This window comes from Prionailurus bengalensis, chromosome C1 (assembly GCF_016509475.1).
Source record: "Prionailurus bengalensis isolate Pbe53 chromosome C1, Fcat_Pben_1.1_paternal_pri, whole genome shotgun sequence".
Classification (NCBI taxonomy): Eukaryota; Metazoa; Chordata; class Mammalia; order Carnivora; family Felidae; genus Prionailurus; species Prionailurus bengalensis.
This window is the reverse complement of record NC_057345.1, coordinates 55,706,951-55,723,632: the sequence shown is the minus strand read 5'-3', so window position 1 is coordinate 55,723,632 and position 16,682 is coordinate 55,706,951. Positions and strand designations below refer to the sequence as shown.

The 16,682-nt window shown below is 36.6% G+C and overlaps 1 protein-coding gene across 1 annotated transcript in view; it reads right to left on the bottom strand.

Moving 5' to 3' along the window:
• IL23R (interleukin 23 receptor) overlaps positions 1-2,182 on the bottom strand; it is a 63,998-nt gene extending 61,816 nt beyond the window's left edge. Inside the window, exon 1 of the mRNA XM_043573344.1 lies at positions 2,063-2,182. Within this exon, the coding sequence (XP_043429279.1) occupies positions 2,063-2,182 (120 nt within the window). The remainder of the gene's footprint in view (positions 1-2,062) is intronic.
• Between the last annotated feature and the right edge of the window lie 14,500 nt (positions 2,183-16,682).

Genomic DNA, 16,682 nt, shown 5'->3' with positions numbered 1-16,682 from the left:
TAGGATCTCCCAGTTTAAGATGTATAGCTGGGTCAAGACCGGGAATTGCTATTGCCTACAACACTGGTCTACCCATTGGGGAGCAGGCTAGAGGGCTCTATCTTGCCTCAGGACCCAGATGCCATATGTGGGTGGGAATGAGCAGAACAAGGAGTAAACTGTTGACCCCTGAAATGGGAACCTAGTGACTCTTGACTCTGAATAGAGATGGAAAACCTACCACCTGTATATGGGGAAGTGATATAGCAGCCCCAGCGATTTGAATAGGCCTGGTTTAGGGCTGGTAATCTGGTTAGAGAAAGGGAGTAGGAAACTTGTCCTGAGTTTGTGCTTGCATAGAGGGTACACTATTTTTCCTTAGATGACTGCATTTCTTTGTGGTAGCTTTAGTAGGGGTGAGTGACTGAATATTACAGTGTGTAAAGCTCCTGAGACATTCCCTTGGAGGTATGACTAAATATGCAAATCCCATTAGGTAGACTTGATTTGGGAGGCTTAAGATGTTGTATGGTGATCTAGCACTTCTGTACTTAAGGAATAAATCAATATTATGGAAAGGTGTGGAAAATGGTAGGTGGTTGGGTGAGATGGTTTTTGAAGCAGCCCATGAGAGCCAGAGCATGTCCCCTGATATATGAGTATGCTCAAGGGAAGATCTTTGTACATATCTACCCAATTCTTGGTATGTAGGATGCAGTGGTACAGCCCAGTCCTCTCTACACCTGGGTGTAAAATAAATGCCCCCATTTGAGAGGGCTTACTGTACTACAATAGGTAAAGGGTGAAAAGGATCCCTTCTCACTCCCCGACTGGGACAAGACACATATCCACCCTCCTTCCTGGATAGGCACAAATGGAACCAAAATGACAGAAGAGGGCCTTTAGAAAAGCAACACAAAAAGGGGCAAGAGAGGATGGCTTTTTTTGTTTTTCCTAAAGCAAACCACAGCTTTGAAATAACTCCCCAATTCTTTGTAGAATAAAAGTCTAATTGTTTAACAGATGTTTGACTAGGGAAGTGGCTTCCTCCTCCCAATTTCTTCTTTAAAGAACCAAGAGAGAGGCAGCTGCATGGATGGGTGCCCGAAAATTGAGGATGAGAGCAGAAAAGCCCACTGTGATTGCAGATGGTCATATGCAGTGAGCCACCCTTTATGGCCTGAAGGTATTTCTGTATATACCATATTAAGGAGCTTGATCCTAGGATAAAGAACTCTTCTGTACTTTCCAGTATACTGTAGACTATATGAAGTGAAGACTTATTTTGCTAATTTATTGTGACATCCTGTCTTTCTGTTGTTATAGGCCCAGTGAAGAGGCTGCATATTCTTGAGTGTCTTCTAGGTACCAGCATACACTGTACTTGAGGCTATGGCTGCAGAGAAGATGTTAATAGCTTTCGAGGATCCTTAAGTGGGAAAGAAGACAGAATTTAAAAATTAAAATGCAAAAGAATAAATTTTTGCAAGCTTCAGGCCTGAACGCCAGCTCCTGTAGGATAAAGTTTACCTGATGTGAGTCAAGGACTCGGGCTCAAATTCTTGCCTGGTCCCTCAAGTTTGATCTCACACCTTTGCTTCTGAACTTGATTTTATGGTATCAGCATAACTCTTTCAACTGCCTTTCCTGCTGCCCCATCATCCTCCAATGGAAGTGTACCATACCACATCCACTTTGCTTCACCAGTGGGGTCCACCTCACTGTCTCAGCCTGCCCTACTTTTCAACACTCACAAGTCTGAGTAATTATGAAAAGTACAAATTTAGTTCTACAGTCTTTAAGAAGGTAACAGAAAGTGTTATTCATTTCAGAAAGCTTTTAATAAAAAATATCGAACTTATTTTTCTAACTTCAAGGCCTTGAAGTTATGCTTTAATTATCTTGAGGGTAGTCTTACCTGGAAGAGCTCATTATTCACATATGCCAGATAAATGAGGTGTCATTTTATTAATTTTCTCAACCACTGAATTAATAACCCCATTATTCATAAAGAGATATGTAGACTCTTTGAAGAGAAACGAATACCATAAATCTTATGACTCATCCAGAGGATGGTACCTACCTGCAGCTGCCTGATTCTTCTCAGCATCAAGCACCTGATAGCACACTGAGCTGTGTTGGAGGAATGGGTGCTACAGGCTGAATCATTGCTATTTCCTGTGAGGTGTGCATTAAAGGTCATCTTTACCTTACTTCCTTATGAGTGTGTTAGAGACTTAAGAATGCTAAGAAGTGGAGATGATTTTAAAACTTCCAGTGCACATCTCAAGCTTTTAGATTGCATATATACTTTTAAGGGGGTCATTTTCCAGAGTCTCAATTTCCATTACGTACCCTTTCCTAAATTTGATTCCTCTGAGAATGAGCCTGGGTTCACAGTAGTCATCCTCTCATTTCATAAAGAATGGTATCCCTCCATGCCAAATCTCAGCATGCTGAATTACCCTGGGAATAAATAGCTGCAGTGAATCAAACAAACAGATAAATGTAAATACTGGTTTCAGGGAGACCTCTATGGATAATTAGTCAGGGGCTTTAAATACTTAAGGCTTCTCTAGCCTTTGCCTGTGAAGCTTACCAAAATACTTGTATTTCAGCTCATGTTGAGATACTCTGAATTTTAGCCAATTTGGGGATATTTGGATCTCTTTTGGAATAGTCTGACTACCAGGCATCAGAAGCAATATGGAGGACTTATGGTTATTTTCTTGAATGTAAATGAAATTTTTGATGGACTGTCATATTTTTTCTAGACACATTGGATAAAACTCATGGTTAAAGTTTTACTTGATTTTGTTCAGACTTAATGTACTTTATTCCATAAGGTAGTTCATGGCATGTTTGTTCCTATTACAGCTTAGTTGAACTTACTTCACCATCTAAAATGTTTAATAATTTCTATTGTTTATTTAAAAAGAAATAAACTTACTTAGACTTATGTTTAACATTTTAGATGTTAATTAAAAATATACAAGTGGGTACATAATTTTAAAAGCTTCTTTTAAGAGTATTTAAGGAAAATATTTGGAAGACCACTGCACTAGAGCTCAACTATACAAGCCAATCAAAACCATGGTGGAAAAAATACATCAAAATCTCAATAGTGGTTTTTTTGATTATCCAATTATCAAGTTTTTTTTTTCTTCCTTTTGCTTTTCTATAACTCTCTGTTTTTAGGATATGTTATATATGATAATTTTAAAACATTGAAAAAATACTAAACACAATAATGACAAGGAAAAGTTTAAATGAAGGGATATAAAGGGGAGTTTCCTTCCTAGTCAACTCTGAAATATGAGACAGTTGGAGGGAATTATTGATATGTCTGCTGATGTACATATTTAATTTATGCAAATTTAACTATAAGGGGCAGGAATGAGGACAGTTTTTCTTCCCATAGAGGAAAAATCAATTCTTCTATACCTTAAGACTTGGACCTTAAGCCCTTAATGATTCAAAGAAAAGAATACCAATGAAAAATGCAATAATAATAATAATAATTTTTTAAATTGAAGTAAAATTGACAAATAAAATTATATATATTTCAGGTGTATAACATGATGATTTGTGTATACATATATATGTGTGTGTGTGTGTGTGTGTGTGTGTATTAAATGATTACGCAAATCAAGTTAACACATCCATAACCTCACATACTTTTTTTTTTTTTTTTTTTTTTTGGTGAGAACACTTCAGATCTACTCTCTTAGCAAATTTCAAGTGTATAGTACATTATTATTAACTTGAATCACCATGCTGTACATTAAATCCTCAGAACTTGTTCATCTTATAACTAAAAGTTTGCACCCTTTAATATCTCCCCATTTCCTCCACCCCACAGTCCTTGGCAACTACTATTTTACTCTCTGTTTCTATGAGTTTGACTACTTTTTTTTTTTTTTAATGTTTAAATTTTATTTATTTATTTATTTTTTTTTTCTGAAATTTATTGACAAATTGGTTTCCATACAACACCCAGTGCCCATCCCAAAAGGTGCCCTCCTCAATACCCATCACCCACCCTCTCCTCCCTCCCACCCCCCATCAACCCTCAGTTTGTTCTCAGTTTTTAACAGTCTCTTATGCTTTGGCTCTCTCCCATTCTAACCTCTTTTTTTTTTTTTTTTTTCCTTCCCCTCCCCCATGGGTTCCTGGTAAGTTTCTCAGGATCCACATAAGAGTGAAACCATATGGTATCTGTCTTTCTCTGTATGGCTTATTTCACTTAGCATCACACTCTCCAGTTCCATCCACGTTGCTACAAAAGGCCATATTTCATTTTTTCTCATTGCCACGTAATATTCCATTGTGTATATAAACCACAATTTCTTTATCCATTCATCAGTTGATGGACATTTAGGCTCTTTCCATAATTTGGCTATTGTTGAGAGTGCTGCTATGAACATTGGGGTACAAGTGGCCCTATGCATCAGTGCTCCTGTATCCCTTGGATAAATTCCTAGCAGTGCTATTGCTGGGTCATAGGGTAGGTCTATTTTTAATTTTCTGAGGAACCTCCACACCGCTTTCCAGAGCGGCTGCACCAATTTGCATTCCCACCAACAGTGCAAGAGGGTTCCCGTTTCTCCACATCCTCTCCAGCATCTATAGTCTCCTGATTTGTTCATTTTGGCCACTCTGACTGGCGTGAGGTGATACCTGAGTGTGGTTTTGATTTGTATTTCCCTGATAAGGAGCGACGCTGAACATCTTTTCATGTGCCTGTTGGCCATCCGGATGTCTTCTTTAGAGAAGTGTCTATTCATGTTTTCTGCCCATTTCTTCACTGGGTTATTTGTTTTTCGGGTGTGGAGTTTGGTGAACTCTTTATAGATTTTGGATACTAGCCCTTTGTCCGATATGTCATTTGCGAATATCTTTTCCCATTCCGTTGGTTGCCTTTTAGTTTTGTTGGTTGTTTCCTTTGCTGTGCAGAAGCTTTTTATCTTCATAAGGTCCCAGTAATTCACTTTTGCTTTTAATTCCCTTGCCTTTGGGGATGTGTCGAGTAAGAGATTGCTACGGCTGAGGTCAGAGAGGTCTTTTCCTGCTTTCTCCTCTAAGGTTTTGATGGTTTCCTGTCTCACATTTAGGTCCTTTATCCATTTTGAGTTTATTTTTGTGAATGGTGTGAGAAAGTGGTCTAGTTTCAACCTTCTGCATGTTGCTGTCCAGTTCTCCCAGCACCATTTGTTAAAGAGGCTGTCTTTTTTCCATTGGATGTTCTTTCCTGCTTTGTCAAAGATGAGTTGGCCATACGTTTGTGGGTCTAGTTCTGGGGTTTCTATTCTATTCCATTGGTCTATGTGTCTGTTTTGGTGCCAATACCATGCTGTCTTGATGATTACAGCTTTGTAGTAGAGGCTGACTACTTTTTGGATTCCCCACATAAATGATACAATACAGTATTAGTCTTTCTTTTTCTGGCTTATTTCATTTAGCATAATGTTCTCTAGATTCATCCACGTGGCAAAGGACAGAATTTCCTTCTTTCTCATTGCTGAATAATATTCCAGTGTGTGTGTGGGTGCACACGTATGCATCATATCTTCTTTATTCACCTTGTCAGACACTTAGCTTGTTTCCATACCTTACCTATGGTATATAATGCTGCAATAAACATGGATGTGTAAGTATCTTTCCAAGATAGTGATTTCCTCTGGATATATACCCAGGAGTAGGATTGCTGGATTATGTTGTAGTTCAATTTTTAATTTTTGAGGATACTTCATAATGCTTTCCATAATGACTGCCCTATTTTACATTCCCACTAATGGTATATAAGGGATCCCTTTTCTCCAGATCCTTGCCAACATTTGTTATCTGTTGTCTTTTTATAAAAGCCTTTCTAATAGGTGTGAGGTGATATCTCATTTTGGGTTTGAGTTGCATTTCCTTGATGATTAGTGACGTTGAGTGCCTTTTCATGTACCTGCTGCCCATTTGTATATCTTTTCTGGAAGAATATCTATTCAGTTCCTCCAATTTTTAATCAGATTATTTGTTTTTCTGCTATTGAGTTGTAGGAGTTCCTTATATATTTTAGATACTAAGTCTTATCAAGTGTATGGTTTGCAAATATTTTCTCCCATTCTATAGGTTGCCTTTCCATTTGTTGATTGTTTTCTTTGCTGTGCAGAAGCTTTTCTGCAGTTTGATATAGCCCCACTTGCTTACTTTTGCTTTTGTTGCTTGCATTTTGGTATTATATCCAAAAAATCTTTGCCAAAATCAAGGTCAAGGAGCTGTTTCCCTGTTTTCTTTCAGGAATTTTAGAGTTTGGGGTCTTAAATTTAAGTCTTTAATTCATTTCAAGTTAGTTTTTGTGAATGTGCAAGATAGGGGTCCAATTTCATTCTTTTGCATGTAGATATCCAGTTTCCCCAGCACCATTTATTAGAGACTATTCTTTTCCCATTGTGTGTTCTTGGCACCTTTGTCAAAGATTAATATGTGCGTGGGTTTATTTCTGGGCTCTTTATTCTGTTCCATTGATCTGTATATCTGTTTTTAATGCCTGTACCATATAGTTTTGATTACTATAACTTTATAATATAGTTTGAAATCAGGAAGTGTGATGACCTCAGCTTTGTTCTTTCTCAAGACTGTTTTGCCTATGTGGTACTCTGTGGTCCCATAAAAAGTTTATGATTTTTTTTCTATTTCTGTGAAAAATGCCATTGGAAGTTTGATAGGGATTGCACTGATTCTGTAAATTGCTTCAGGCGGTATGGACATTTTTGCAATATTAATTCTTCTAAGCCAAGAACACAGGATATCTTTCCATTTGTTTGAAACTTCTTCAATTTCTTTTATCAGTGTCTTCTAGTTTTTAGTGTACAGATCTTTCACCTTCTTGGTTAAATTCATTCCTAAGTATTTTATTGTCTTTGATGTTATTATAAATGGAATTATCTTCCTTAATTTCTCTTTTAGATACTTTACTACATAAAATGCAACTGATTTTTATATATTGATTTTGTACTCTAAAAGTGTACTGAATTTGTTAGTTCTAATTATTTTTTGGTGGCACTTTTAAGGTTTTCTATATATAATATCATGTCATCTGCAGAGACAACTTTACTTCTTCTTTTCCACTGTGGATACCTTTGATTTCTTTTTCTTGCCCAATTGATCTGACTTGTTGAATAGAAGTGACAAGAATGGGCATCCTTGTCTTGTTCCCGATCTTAGAGGAAAAGCTTTTCATTGTTGAAAATGATATTACCTGTGGGATTGTTACATGTGGATTTTATTATGTTGAGATACATTTATTCTGTACCTAATTTGTTGAGAGTTTTTATCATGAAAGAATGTTGAATTTTGTCAAATGCTTTTTCTACATATATTGAGATGATTATATGATTTTTATTCTTTATTCTGTATCACATTTATTAATTTGTGTGTGTTGAACCATTTTTGCATTCCAAGGATAAGCCCCACTTGATTATGGTGTATGATTTTTTTAATGTGCAGTTTAATTCAGTTTGCTAGCTTTTTGTTGAGGATTTGTACATCTCTGTTCATTAGGGATATTGGCCTGTAATTTTCTTTTCTTGTGTCCTTGTCTGGCTTTGTTATCATGATAATGCTGCCTTCATAAAATGAATTTTTTCCACTTTTTTGGAAGAGTTTGAGAAAGATCAGCATTAATTGTTTAGAGGTTTGGTAGAATTCACAAGTGAAGCCATCTTGTCCTGGACTTCCCTTGGTTAGAAGATTTTAGATTACTGATTCAACCTCCTTGTTACTTATAGGTCATTCATATTTTCTATTTCTTCATGATTTAGCCCTGGTAGGTTGTATGTTTCTAGGAACTTATCTGTTTTTTCTAGATTATTTAATTTGTTGGCATATAACTGTTCATAGTAGAATTTCATGATCCTTTGTATTTCTGCAGTATCAGTTAAAATGTTTCCTCTTTCATTTCTGATTTCATTTATTTGCATTTCTTTTTTATTTGTCTAGATAAAGGTTTGCCATTTTTGTTTATCTTTTTAAAAATCAGATCTTTGTTTCACTTTTGATCTTTTATATTGTTTTTCTGGTCTCTGCTTCATTTACTTCTGCTTTGATCTTTGTTATTTCTTTCCTTCTGCTAACTTTGTGTTTAGTTTGTTCTTCTCTTTATAGTTTCTTGAAATGTAGTTAGGTTGTTTACTTGTGATCTATTCTTTTTCTTAATATAGGTGCTTGTTGCTATAATAATAATTATTAACAATGAAACTTACTATCATTAATTATTATTATTATTAATGTTGGCTTTGATGGAAGATTTATATCATTTTAAAAAACATTATTAGAAGAAAAAAAGTTTTCACTGTCCATTGGTGGGAAAAATATTTATGAATTCTTTCATGATGTTCAAGATATTTTTAGAGAATTTTTCAGATAGAGAACAATGGAACTGAGCATGATCAAGGCACACATTCATCACTCTGTTTTGCAGAAGCACACCCCTCCTTCACTTGGCCTTTGCATATAATTCTTTTTTTTTTTAACGTTTATGCATCTTTGAGAGACAGAGGGAGACAGAGTATGAGTGGGGAAGGGGCAGAGAAAGGGAGACACAGAATCAGAAGCAGGCTCCAGGCTCTAAGCTGTCAGCACAGAGCCTGACGCGGGGCTCAAACTCACGAACTGTGAGAACGTGACCTGAGCCGACGTCGGACATTCAACCGACTGAGCCACTCAGGTGCCCCAGCCTTTCCATATATTTCTAATGGAGGCTTGCATTGTAAGGCTGACTTTAGGCTATTCAAATTAGCAAAGATATTGATAAGATATTTTAATGTTCAAATCCATCCATGAAAACAGTTTTGAAATTTAAAGTTTCCTCCAGTAAGATTTAGAGTCCTGTCAACTCAAATGAAAGAGTGAGGACCCAGCTACATGAAATCTAAGGATTTTCAGTGGTTTCATTGCCTCTGTTCATCTCCCTGAAAGGAAAAATCTGACAAGAGGACTTTGGATGATACAGTTAACATTTGAAAAGCATCATTTAAATACTTATCTTCACTTTGCAAGTAGGTGCTCAAGGTTTTTTGTGTTTGTTTGCTTTGCTGGTGCATCCAAACAGTAACTAGATTATGCTTTCAGAGCAACCACTTTAATGCTCCAGTTATCAGCTTCTCAAAGTGACATTTCATTTTTTTTCTTTTTCAAGTTTTTATTTAAATTCTAGTTAGTTAAAATATATTGTAACATTGGTTTCAGGTGTAGAATTTAGTGATTCATCACTTACATATAATACTCAGTGCTCATCAAAATAAGTGCTCTCCTTAATACCCATCACTCATCTAGCCCATCCCCCACTCTCTTCTCTCCACCAACCCTCAATTTGTTCTCTATAGTTAAGAGTCCGTTAGGGTTTGTTTCCCTCCTTTTTTTTTCCTTCCCATATGGTCATCTGTTTTGTTTCTTAAATTCCACACATAGAACTACCTTACAACCCAGCAATTGCACTACTAGGTATTTACCCAAAGCATACAAAAATACTGATTTGAAGGGGCACATGCACCCGATGTTTGTAGCATCATTATCAATAATAGCTAAATTATGGGAAGATCCCAAATGTCCATCAACTAATGAATGGATAAAGATGTGTGTGTACACACACACACACACACACACACACACAATGGAATATTACTCAGCAACCAAAAAGAATGAAATCTTGCCATTCACAATGACATGGATGGATTAAAGTAACATTTCAATTTAGTGCTAAGAAGAATTCAAGAATGGGCTTGAAAATTCAGTATGTAATAAAACATACTAGTGAACAACATCATTGAGGTTATACATTCCATGAACAGTTCCAGGAGAAAATTCAGTCATGGAGATTCACAGCAATCATGGGCAGACCTGAAGCCCCCTTCTGTGATTCATGTAGTATTCAGATTACCACACTTCTACTTGCTTTAGCCTTATCCAAAAAAGTAATGTCCAGAAAAATCACAGTTCTGATATTCTGGTTTTATTTTTTCTAATACATATTAAAATAAACACATTGATGGGGCGCCTGGGTGGCGCAGTCGGTTAAGCGTCCGACTTCAGCCAGGTCACGATCTCGCGGTTCAGGAGTTCGAGCCCCGCGTCAGGCTCTGGGCTGATGGCTCAGAGCCTGGAGCCTGTTTCTGATTCTGTGTCTCCCTCTCTCTCTGCCCCTCCCCCATTCATGCTCTGTCTCTCTCTGTCCCAAAAATAAATAAACGTTGAAAAAAAATTAAAAAAAAATAAACACATTGATATTAAGTGTAAATGGTTATCTGTGCACACTCTAAAATTACTCATTTATCACCAGAAATATACACACTGCATTAAATAAACTTGTTATGTGTATCCCCTATAGCAAACTGAATTTTTTTAGAGAACCAAAAAACCTTTTTTTAAAACTGCTATACTTTGGCTAGCATATTTTCTCTGCCATTCTACCCACAGATATACTTTAAAATAACTGAATGAGAGTGTTTTTTATTAAACAATGTAAAATATACTGTGGAATCATTCTTGCCTTCTATATGCATTGATAGGTATAATTCAAGGGAAAGAAAAATGATTCTTTATCATTTTGTTCTACACATATTTGTTCTGACCTTACATTCATTTGTTGAAGAGATATTTATTTTTTCCTATGTTCTAGTAACTATTCTACTGAAAATAAAGCGGTAAACAAAACAGAAAAGAAAATCTAGTCCTCATGGAGCTTACTTATATTCAAGTGTAAGGAGACAGGTAACAAGTAAAATAAATAAGAAAAGTATAGTTTTAGATGATGATAACGTTTGGTGAATTTAAGTAGGAAAGGCAGACAGAGGTCAATGTGCTCAAAGATCTTGCTGGAATGTATCATTTGAGCAAAGATCTAGTAGAAATGAGGGAATTGCTGCAGAGGTAATTTGAAGAAGTGTGATTCAGGCAGAAAGAACAGTTGGGGACAGGGGAGAGGGGAGAAAAAAGAAGCTCTGGGGTGCTTTTGAGGGCCAGGAAGGAGGCCAGTGTGGGAGGAGCAAGGTAAGCAAGAGGGACAACAGTGAGAGATGAAAACAGAAGGAAATGAAGTCAGAAATAACTGCAGTGAGGGGGGATGGGCCATAGCATAAGGCTCCACAGGGCTCTGGGCTCTTCTGATGATTGAGATGAGAAGTCATTGGAGGGTTTTACGTAGCAGAATGATGATGATTTGACTCCAAGAAACAAGAAACAAGAAAAGAAAGCAAGAACAGTAGACCCAACCACAGGAAGGGAAATAGACATTGTATGTTTATGGGTTCTCATTATGAAGGTGCAGCTTGTAGGAAATGTGTATGGGTGTGTTTTTAAGTTATGTATGTTACATAGAACAGGAAACAAATATTAAAATAAACAGTGTTGTAAGTATGGGAGAAAAAAGCAACTAGAAAGGTTGGGTAAAGTAGCCACTAATTGATATGAGGTAAAACTTGAAGAGGAAAATATTTTGCAGAGGAATGGGGAAGGGAATTAGGCATTTGTTTTGGGACATTATCAGTTTAGAGTCCCCATTTTGCATCCAGACAGAGATGGTCAGTGGGCAGTTGGTCACACCAGTCTAAAATTCAGAGAGAGAGACAGTTAAGATATAAGATTTTGAGTGTCATCTGCACATAGATGGAACTTAAAGCCACTAACATGACTGAGATTCAAGAAAGTAGATATAAACTAGAGATTGAAAAGGACTGTGCCCAGAATATTCCTATGCAAAGATATCAAGAAAAATAAACCAAGGCAAATTTTCTACCAAGTATCCGTAAGATGGTTACCAGAAAATTCATTTATTTATGATTGGGAAAATAATTACCTGCCTATATCACAAAGAAAGCTAAAGAATCTTGAAGCTAAAATAGACCTTAACCTTAATAGGGATGATGACATTCAACATGTTGGCCTTTTGGCAACAACTATTTTGACCTTTAAAAAACCAGGTGATTCAGTCATTCATTAAATTCTAACTTAGGGTTTTAATTTCAGTCAAATGATGGGTAATGATTGACATGTGAACTTCCAGTATAAAGTAGGTAGATTAGAATAAATATGGGTTTACTCGTACAAAAAAAGGGATCTAGTTTTTAACTCCAGGGTTTGGATGGGGAACCACTCAATTTCACAAATATTTATTCAGTGCCTATTATCACTTGAAAGGATAATTTGGAAAATATAGATAATGTAAATAAGTTGCTCTTTTCCTTCAGAAAGATTTAAACAGAATAATGGAGAATGAGATAAGTAAAATGTGATAAGAGACATAGTGAGGCAGAAACACCTTATGAAGGTTTGTGCTAAAGAAAGTGATTCTTCATTGGCTGCATTTTAGAAGTACCATAGAGGACACAGCATTTAAGATAGCCCCTAAAGTATGGGTAGAATTGGATATTGACAGGTAGAAGATACAGTATGAGCAAAGGCCTTCGGGTGGGAAAGCTCAGGAGTATGTTTCACTGGTGGGTGGTCATGTCCCCAGACTACTGTTATTGTCATCCTATTTCTTTAATTTTTTTTCCTTCCAAAGTAGGTAAGCAGAGATTGCACAAATAATTATTAGCTTGACTCCATTAAGAAAATAAGTGTATATTTGCATACCTATGTTCATCGCAGCATTATTCACAATAGCCAATAGGTAGAATCAATCTAAATGTCCATCAATGGATCAATGAATAAGAAAAATGTGGTATATACATGTAATGGGGGCATTTTTCAGCCTAAAAAGAAGGAAATTCTGTCAGGTGTTACAACTTGATTGAACTTTGAGGACATTATTCTAAATGAAATAAGCTGGTCCCAAAAAGACATACTGAATGATTCCACTTATATGCGATATCTAAGGTAGTTAAGCTTATAGAAACCAAAAGTAGAATGGTAGTGGCAGGGATAGAGAGGAGATGGAAAAGAGGAATCATTGTTCCATGTATGTAGCATTTCAGTTTCACAAGACAAAAATGTTCTAGAGATCTAGAACAATGTGCACATCCTAACACTACTGCACTCTAATTTGTTAGGTACTACACTTAAAAATGGTTAAGATGGTAAATTTTATGTTATATGTTTTTTACCACAATAAAGAAAAACAAAAATGTTTATGTGCTGATACTCATTTGATTGTAATTAAACCCAACCAAATTAGCTTAGTGAAACAAAGGAGAATTTATTGGTTCAGAGAACCTAAGAAAGGGTAAGGAAGCAGCAGAGCCTTAACAAGAACTGCAACCAGAGACTCTAAACAGCCTCTAGGTGTCGCTCTCTGCCTCCTGACTCATTTCCTTTCTCATTACAAGTATGCTTTCTCTACAGGCTGATAACTCCCAAGGTTTACATCTTAGACTTTCTGCCATAGAAAGTGTGCCTGATGTTTTCCTTCCGAATTCAAAGCATTGAGAAGAACTCTAAGTAGCCCAGTCAGCCTCTGGACCAACTGTTGATAGGATCTTGTAAGAAGATATTACAAGGAGTCAGATCTTATAATAACTTGGTAAGTCCTGTGGGAACCATATGATGGGGAGTGAATGGAGTAGGGTGACAGGTATATCAGCTAGCTATTATCACTTTAATGCTGTATAACAAACATCCCAAACTAGTGGTTTAAAACAACTGTCAATTATTTCTATGATGTGCAGATTGGCTGGTGCAGCTCTACTTCGGTCTGTGGTGACCATGGTATTCCACACATTGGTCAACCTCCCCGGGGACAGTAAGCTAGCCAGGGCTTGTGGAAGTCCTCTGAAGTTTAGACTCAGAACCGTCTTAACACTTCTACCCTCACCCACAAGCCATCAGTCAATGTATATCCCATGGCTAGACAATAAGGGCCGGGAAACACTTTCTGGCCAAAGTGAAGCTATAGTCAGAGTGGGATGCAGCAGATAGGGAAGGATGAAACTGAATAATTCAATCCACCATAGGGGGTAAATGTGAGAAACAGCTCTCAGAGAAAGATGGGATGTTGGGCAAACAATAGGTATCCAATATGGTATTATTACATAGGTACAAATGTAGTAAAACCAAGTAGTAAATATTGTCAATCCCCAAATTTTACAGAGCAATTGGAAGAGAAGTAGTCTCATGATGTAACAAGTACTGTACTAAGAATCTAACAGATAGAATCTCAAAGGAGAAACAATAAAAGCTGTATTTAACTGAGACAATGTCATTTTGTCTATAAAGTCTCTTAGTTAAGCTCCAAAGAAAGTGTCCTTGAGGATTCCAAATTAGTATCTCTTTTTCCAATTGCTGCTTTTTTAGGAGTAGGTCATGCCCTCATTTAATCTCTTTGTCTATAAGAGAAAGACACTAACTAGCATGCTGCCTCCTTTTCTTTCCAGTATTGGGAAATCAAAGAGTTCACACTTATAAACACATTTAAAAAGGCAACTTATAGTACAAATTTTTACTTTCTCATTTAACAAAGTAAATCTTGGCTAATGAATTTAAGTAATTTGCCTTTTTTAGACACCTTTATACTTTACACATTTCATATGGCCTTATTTATAAGAACCTTTATATTTTGCTGAGATATCTTTCTTCAGTTAATACTGATCAGTTGTTAAAAAAAAGAATGATCCAATTTGCTAGAATTAAATCTTTGTTCATGTTTTACTCTAAAATCAATAGAAAACTTTATTAAATCCAGAGCATAGTACTATTCAGTAGTAAAGAATTTTCAAAGAGTTTCATTACTTCATATTATATATCTCATATTTTCTGGTCAGCAAAATTATAGAGACATTCTTTTTTTTTAAAACAAAAATTTCAAATTGGAGTTGCAAGAGAAAATAGTAAAGCTGAGTAAGTTTTAAAACTGTCATTTTATTCCAACAAAGCATATATTTTCCATAAATTTTTCCCATTACAAAAAACTCCGAAAATCTAATTTCCTTTTCTTGAACAATTGTTAACCATATTGGATCATTGCAACCACAAGTTACACAAGCACATTGATTTCTAATTATATAACTCTAAATATGTGCAACTTCAGCTCTTTTTACTTTAAGTCATTTTCCCCATTTTCCCATTATGAATGTAAGACAGATCATTTAAAACAAAAAAAGATATTTTTACCATTTTGGCATGCTTGTATTTTCAATAGTCAGAATTTTTTTTACTATGCCTGATAGAAATCCAACCCAAATTACCTACATAAAAAAATGAGAATTAATGACAAAATAATGGGGCATATTATAGAATTAATGGAATTTTTGTGAGGAGCAGGTCACTTCAGGTATCTCAAGGAGAGAAACTTCTAGCTTGACATGATCAGGACTCATTCTTTTTTATACCATTCATCTCTCATCTGCTTAATTCTTCTAGACTTTGTTCTTTCCAAGTATTGTCCACAGAGAGGCTCAGATTACAACTTTATTCTATACCTCAAGAATGAAGGAGTGTCTTCCTGAAAAAAATCTCAAAGAAGGATTCTGATTGCCCTATCATTGGGTCATTACTCATCCTTTAGAATAATCCTTTTTCCTAGAGAAATGAAGTATCATTGACCAGAACATTTTGTGTTCCTATCCCTGTGGCCTAGTATCCCTCTACTATAATTGAAAGTCCAACCACAGCTAATCAGAAAGAAGGAAGGGCCGTTTCTCTAAGCAGAAGGGTAGCTGTTAGTAAATGAAGTTGAGGTGAAGAGAGGTACTCTGCACTGATTAAATAAATAAACAAAAAACATTAAATGTCTTCAGTCTTAATTCCCTAGAATCTGGGCATGCTGAACCTCTTGGTTTCAGCCTTCTCTGGACATCTCTGATGTCTGGTGACGCTCGTATCCTTGGATCTGTTTACATGATGGACCTTGGTGCCTCTTTGGAAATACTTCAATCCCAGGGAATGGAATTTCATGGCACAGAACTATGGCTTAAGGACAATGGCCAAGGTAAAGGAGGATAAATGATTATGAATGCAGCACAATTTCTGTCTATCAGTCAGATTGGTTTTTGGCCAAGCCCCCATAGATTCAAGCCTGAGTCCTAGGATGAAAGGGGTACATTTAAAATGTGAGTCAATCAGAAGAGCCATTGTACAGTGATCTTTGTGGGACACTGAAGTACAAGAAGTCAGCAGCATTCATGACAAAACTTCTGTAGTGACCTGAGGCCACATCCCAGTGTAGACATCTACACTCTCAACATCAAGTACCAGCAGCATTAGCAAAGACATTGGCAGGCACTGATAACCAGTCTGGTGAGGCAAAGACTTGGAAGGCAGCAGAATTGTCACTTTTGTCATCATGTGCATAGAAGACATGATCACATTAAGCCAGAATAGGAGCAAAGCTGTTGACTGGGCTGAGAGGTTCTTCTGTCCTACATGATGTTGACGGGACATGTCGTCATCTTGGCTCAATGGGTCTGGAATATGAAAATGGGTCATGCATGGGGCTCATAGCTTGCACTGGCTAGCATTTGGGAAATCAGCTGGGACTGTTGACCAGAGTGCCTCAGTTTTCCTCCTTGTGTCTTCTCCATGGCTTGGGCTGCTGAAAGCATGTTGCCTGGTTTCCAAAGGGGAGTCTCCAAAGCAAAGAAATTAGCAACTGTAGATATTTTAAGCCCATTCTTATAAATTGCACAGTGCTACTTTTTCCACATTCTGTTGACTAAGAGTGACCACAGGGCCAGTCCACTCAATATGGGAATGGTTTACCTAAGATATGAGTACTGGGAGGC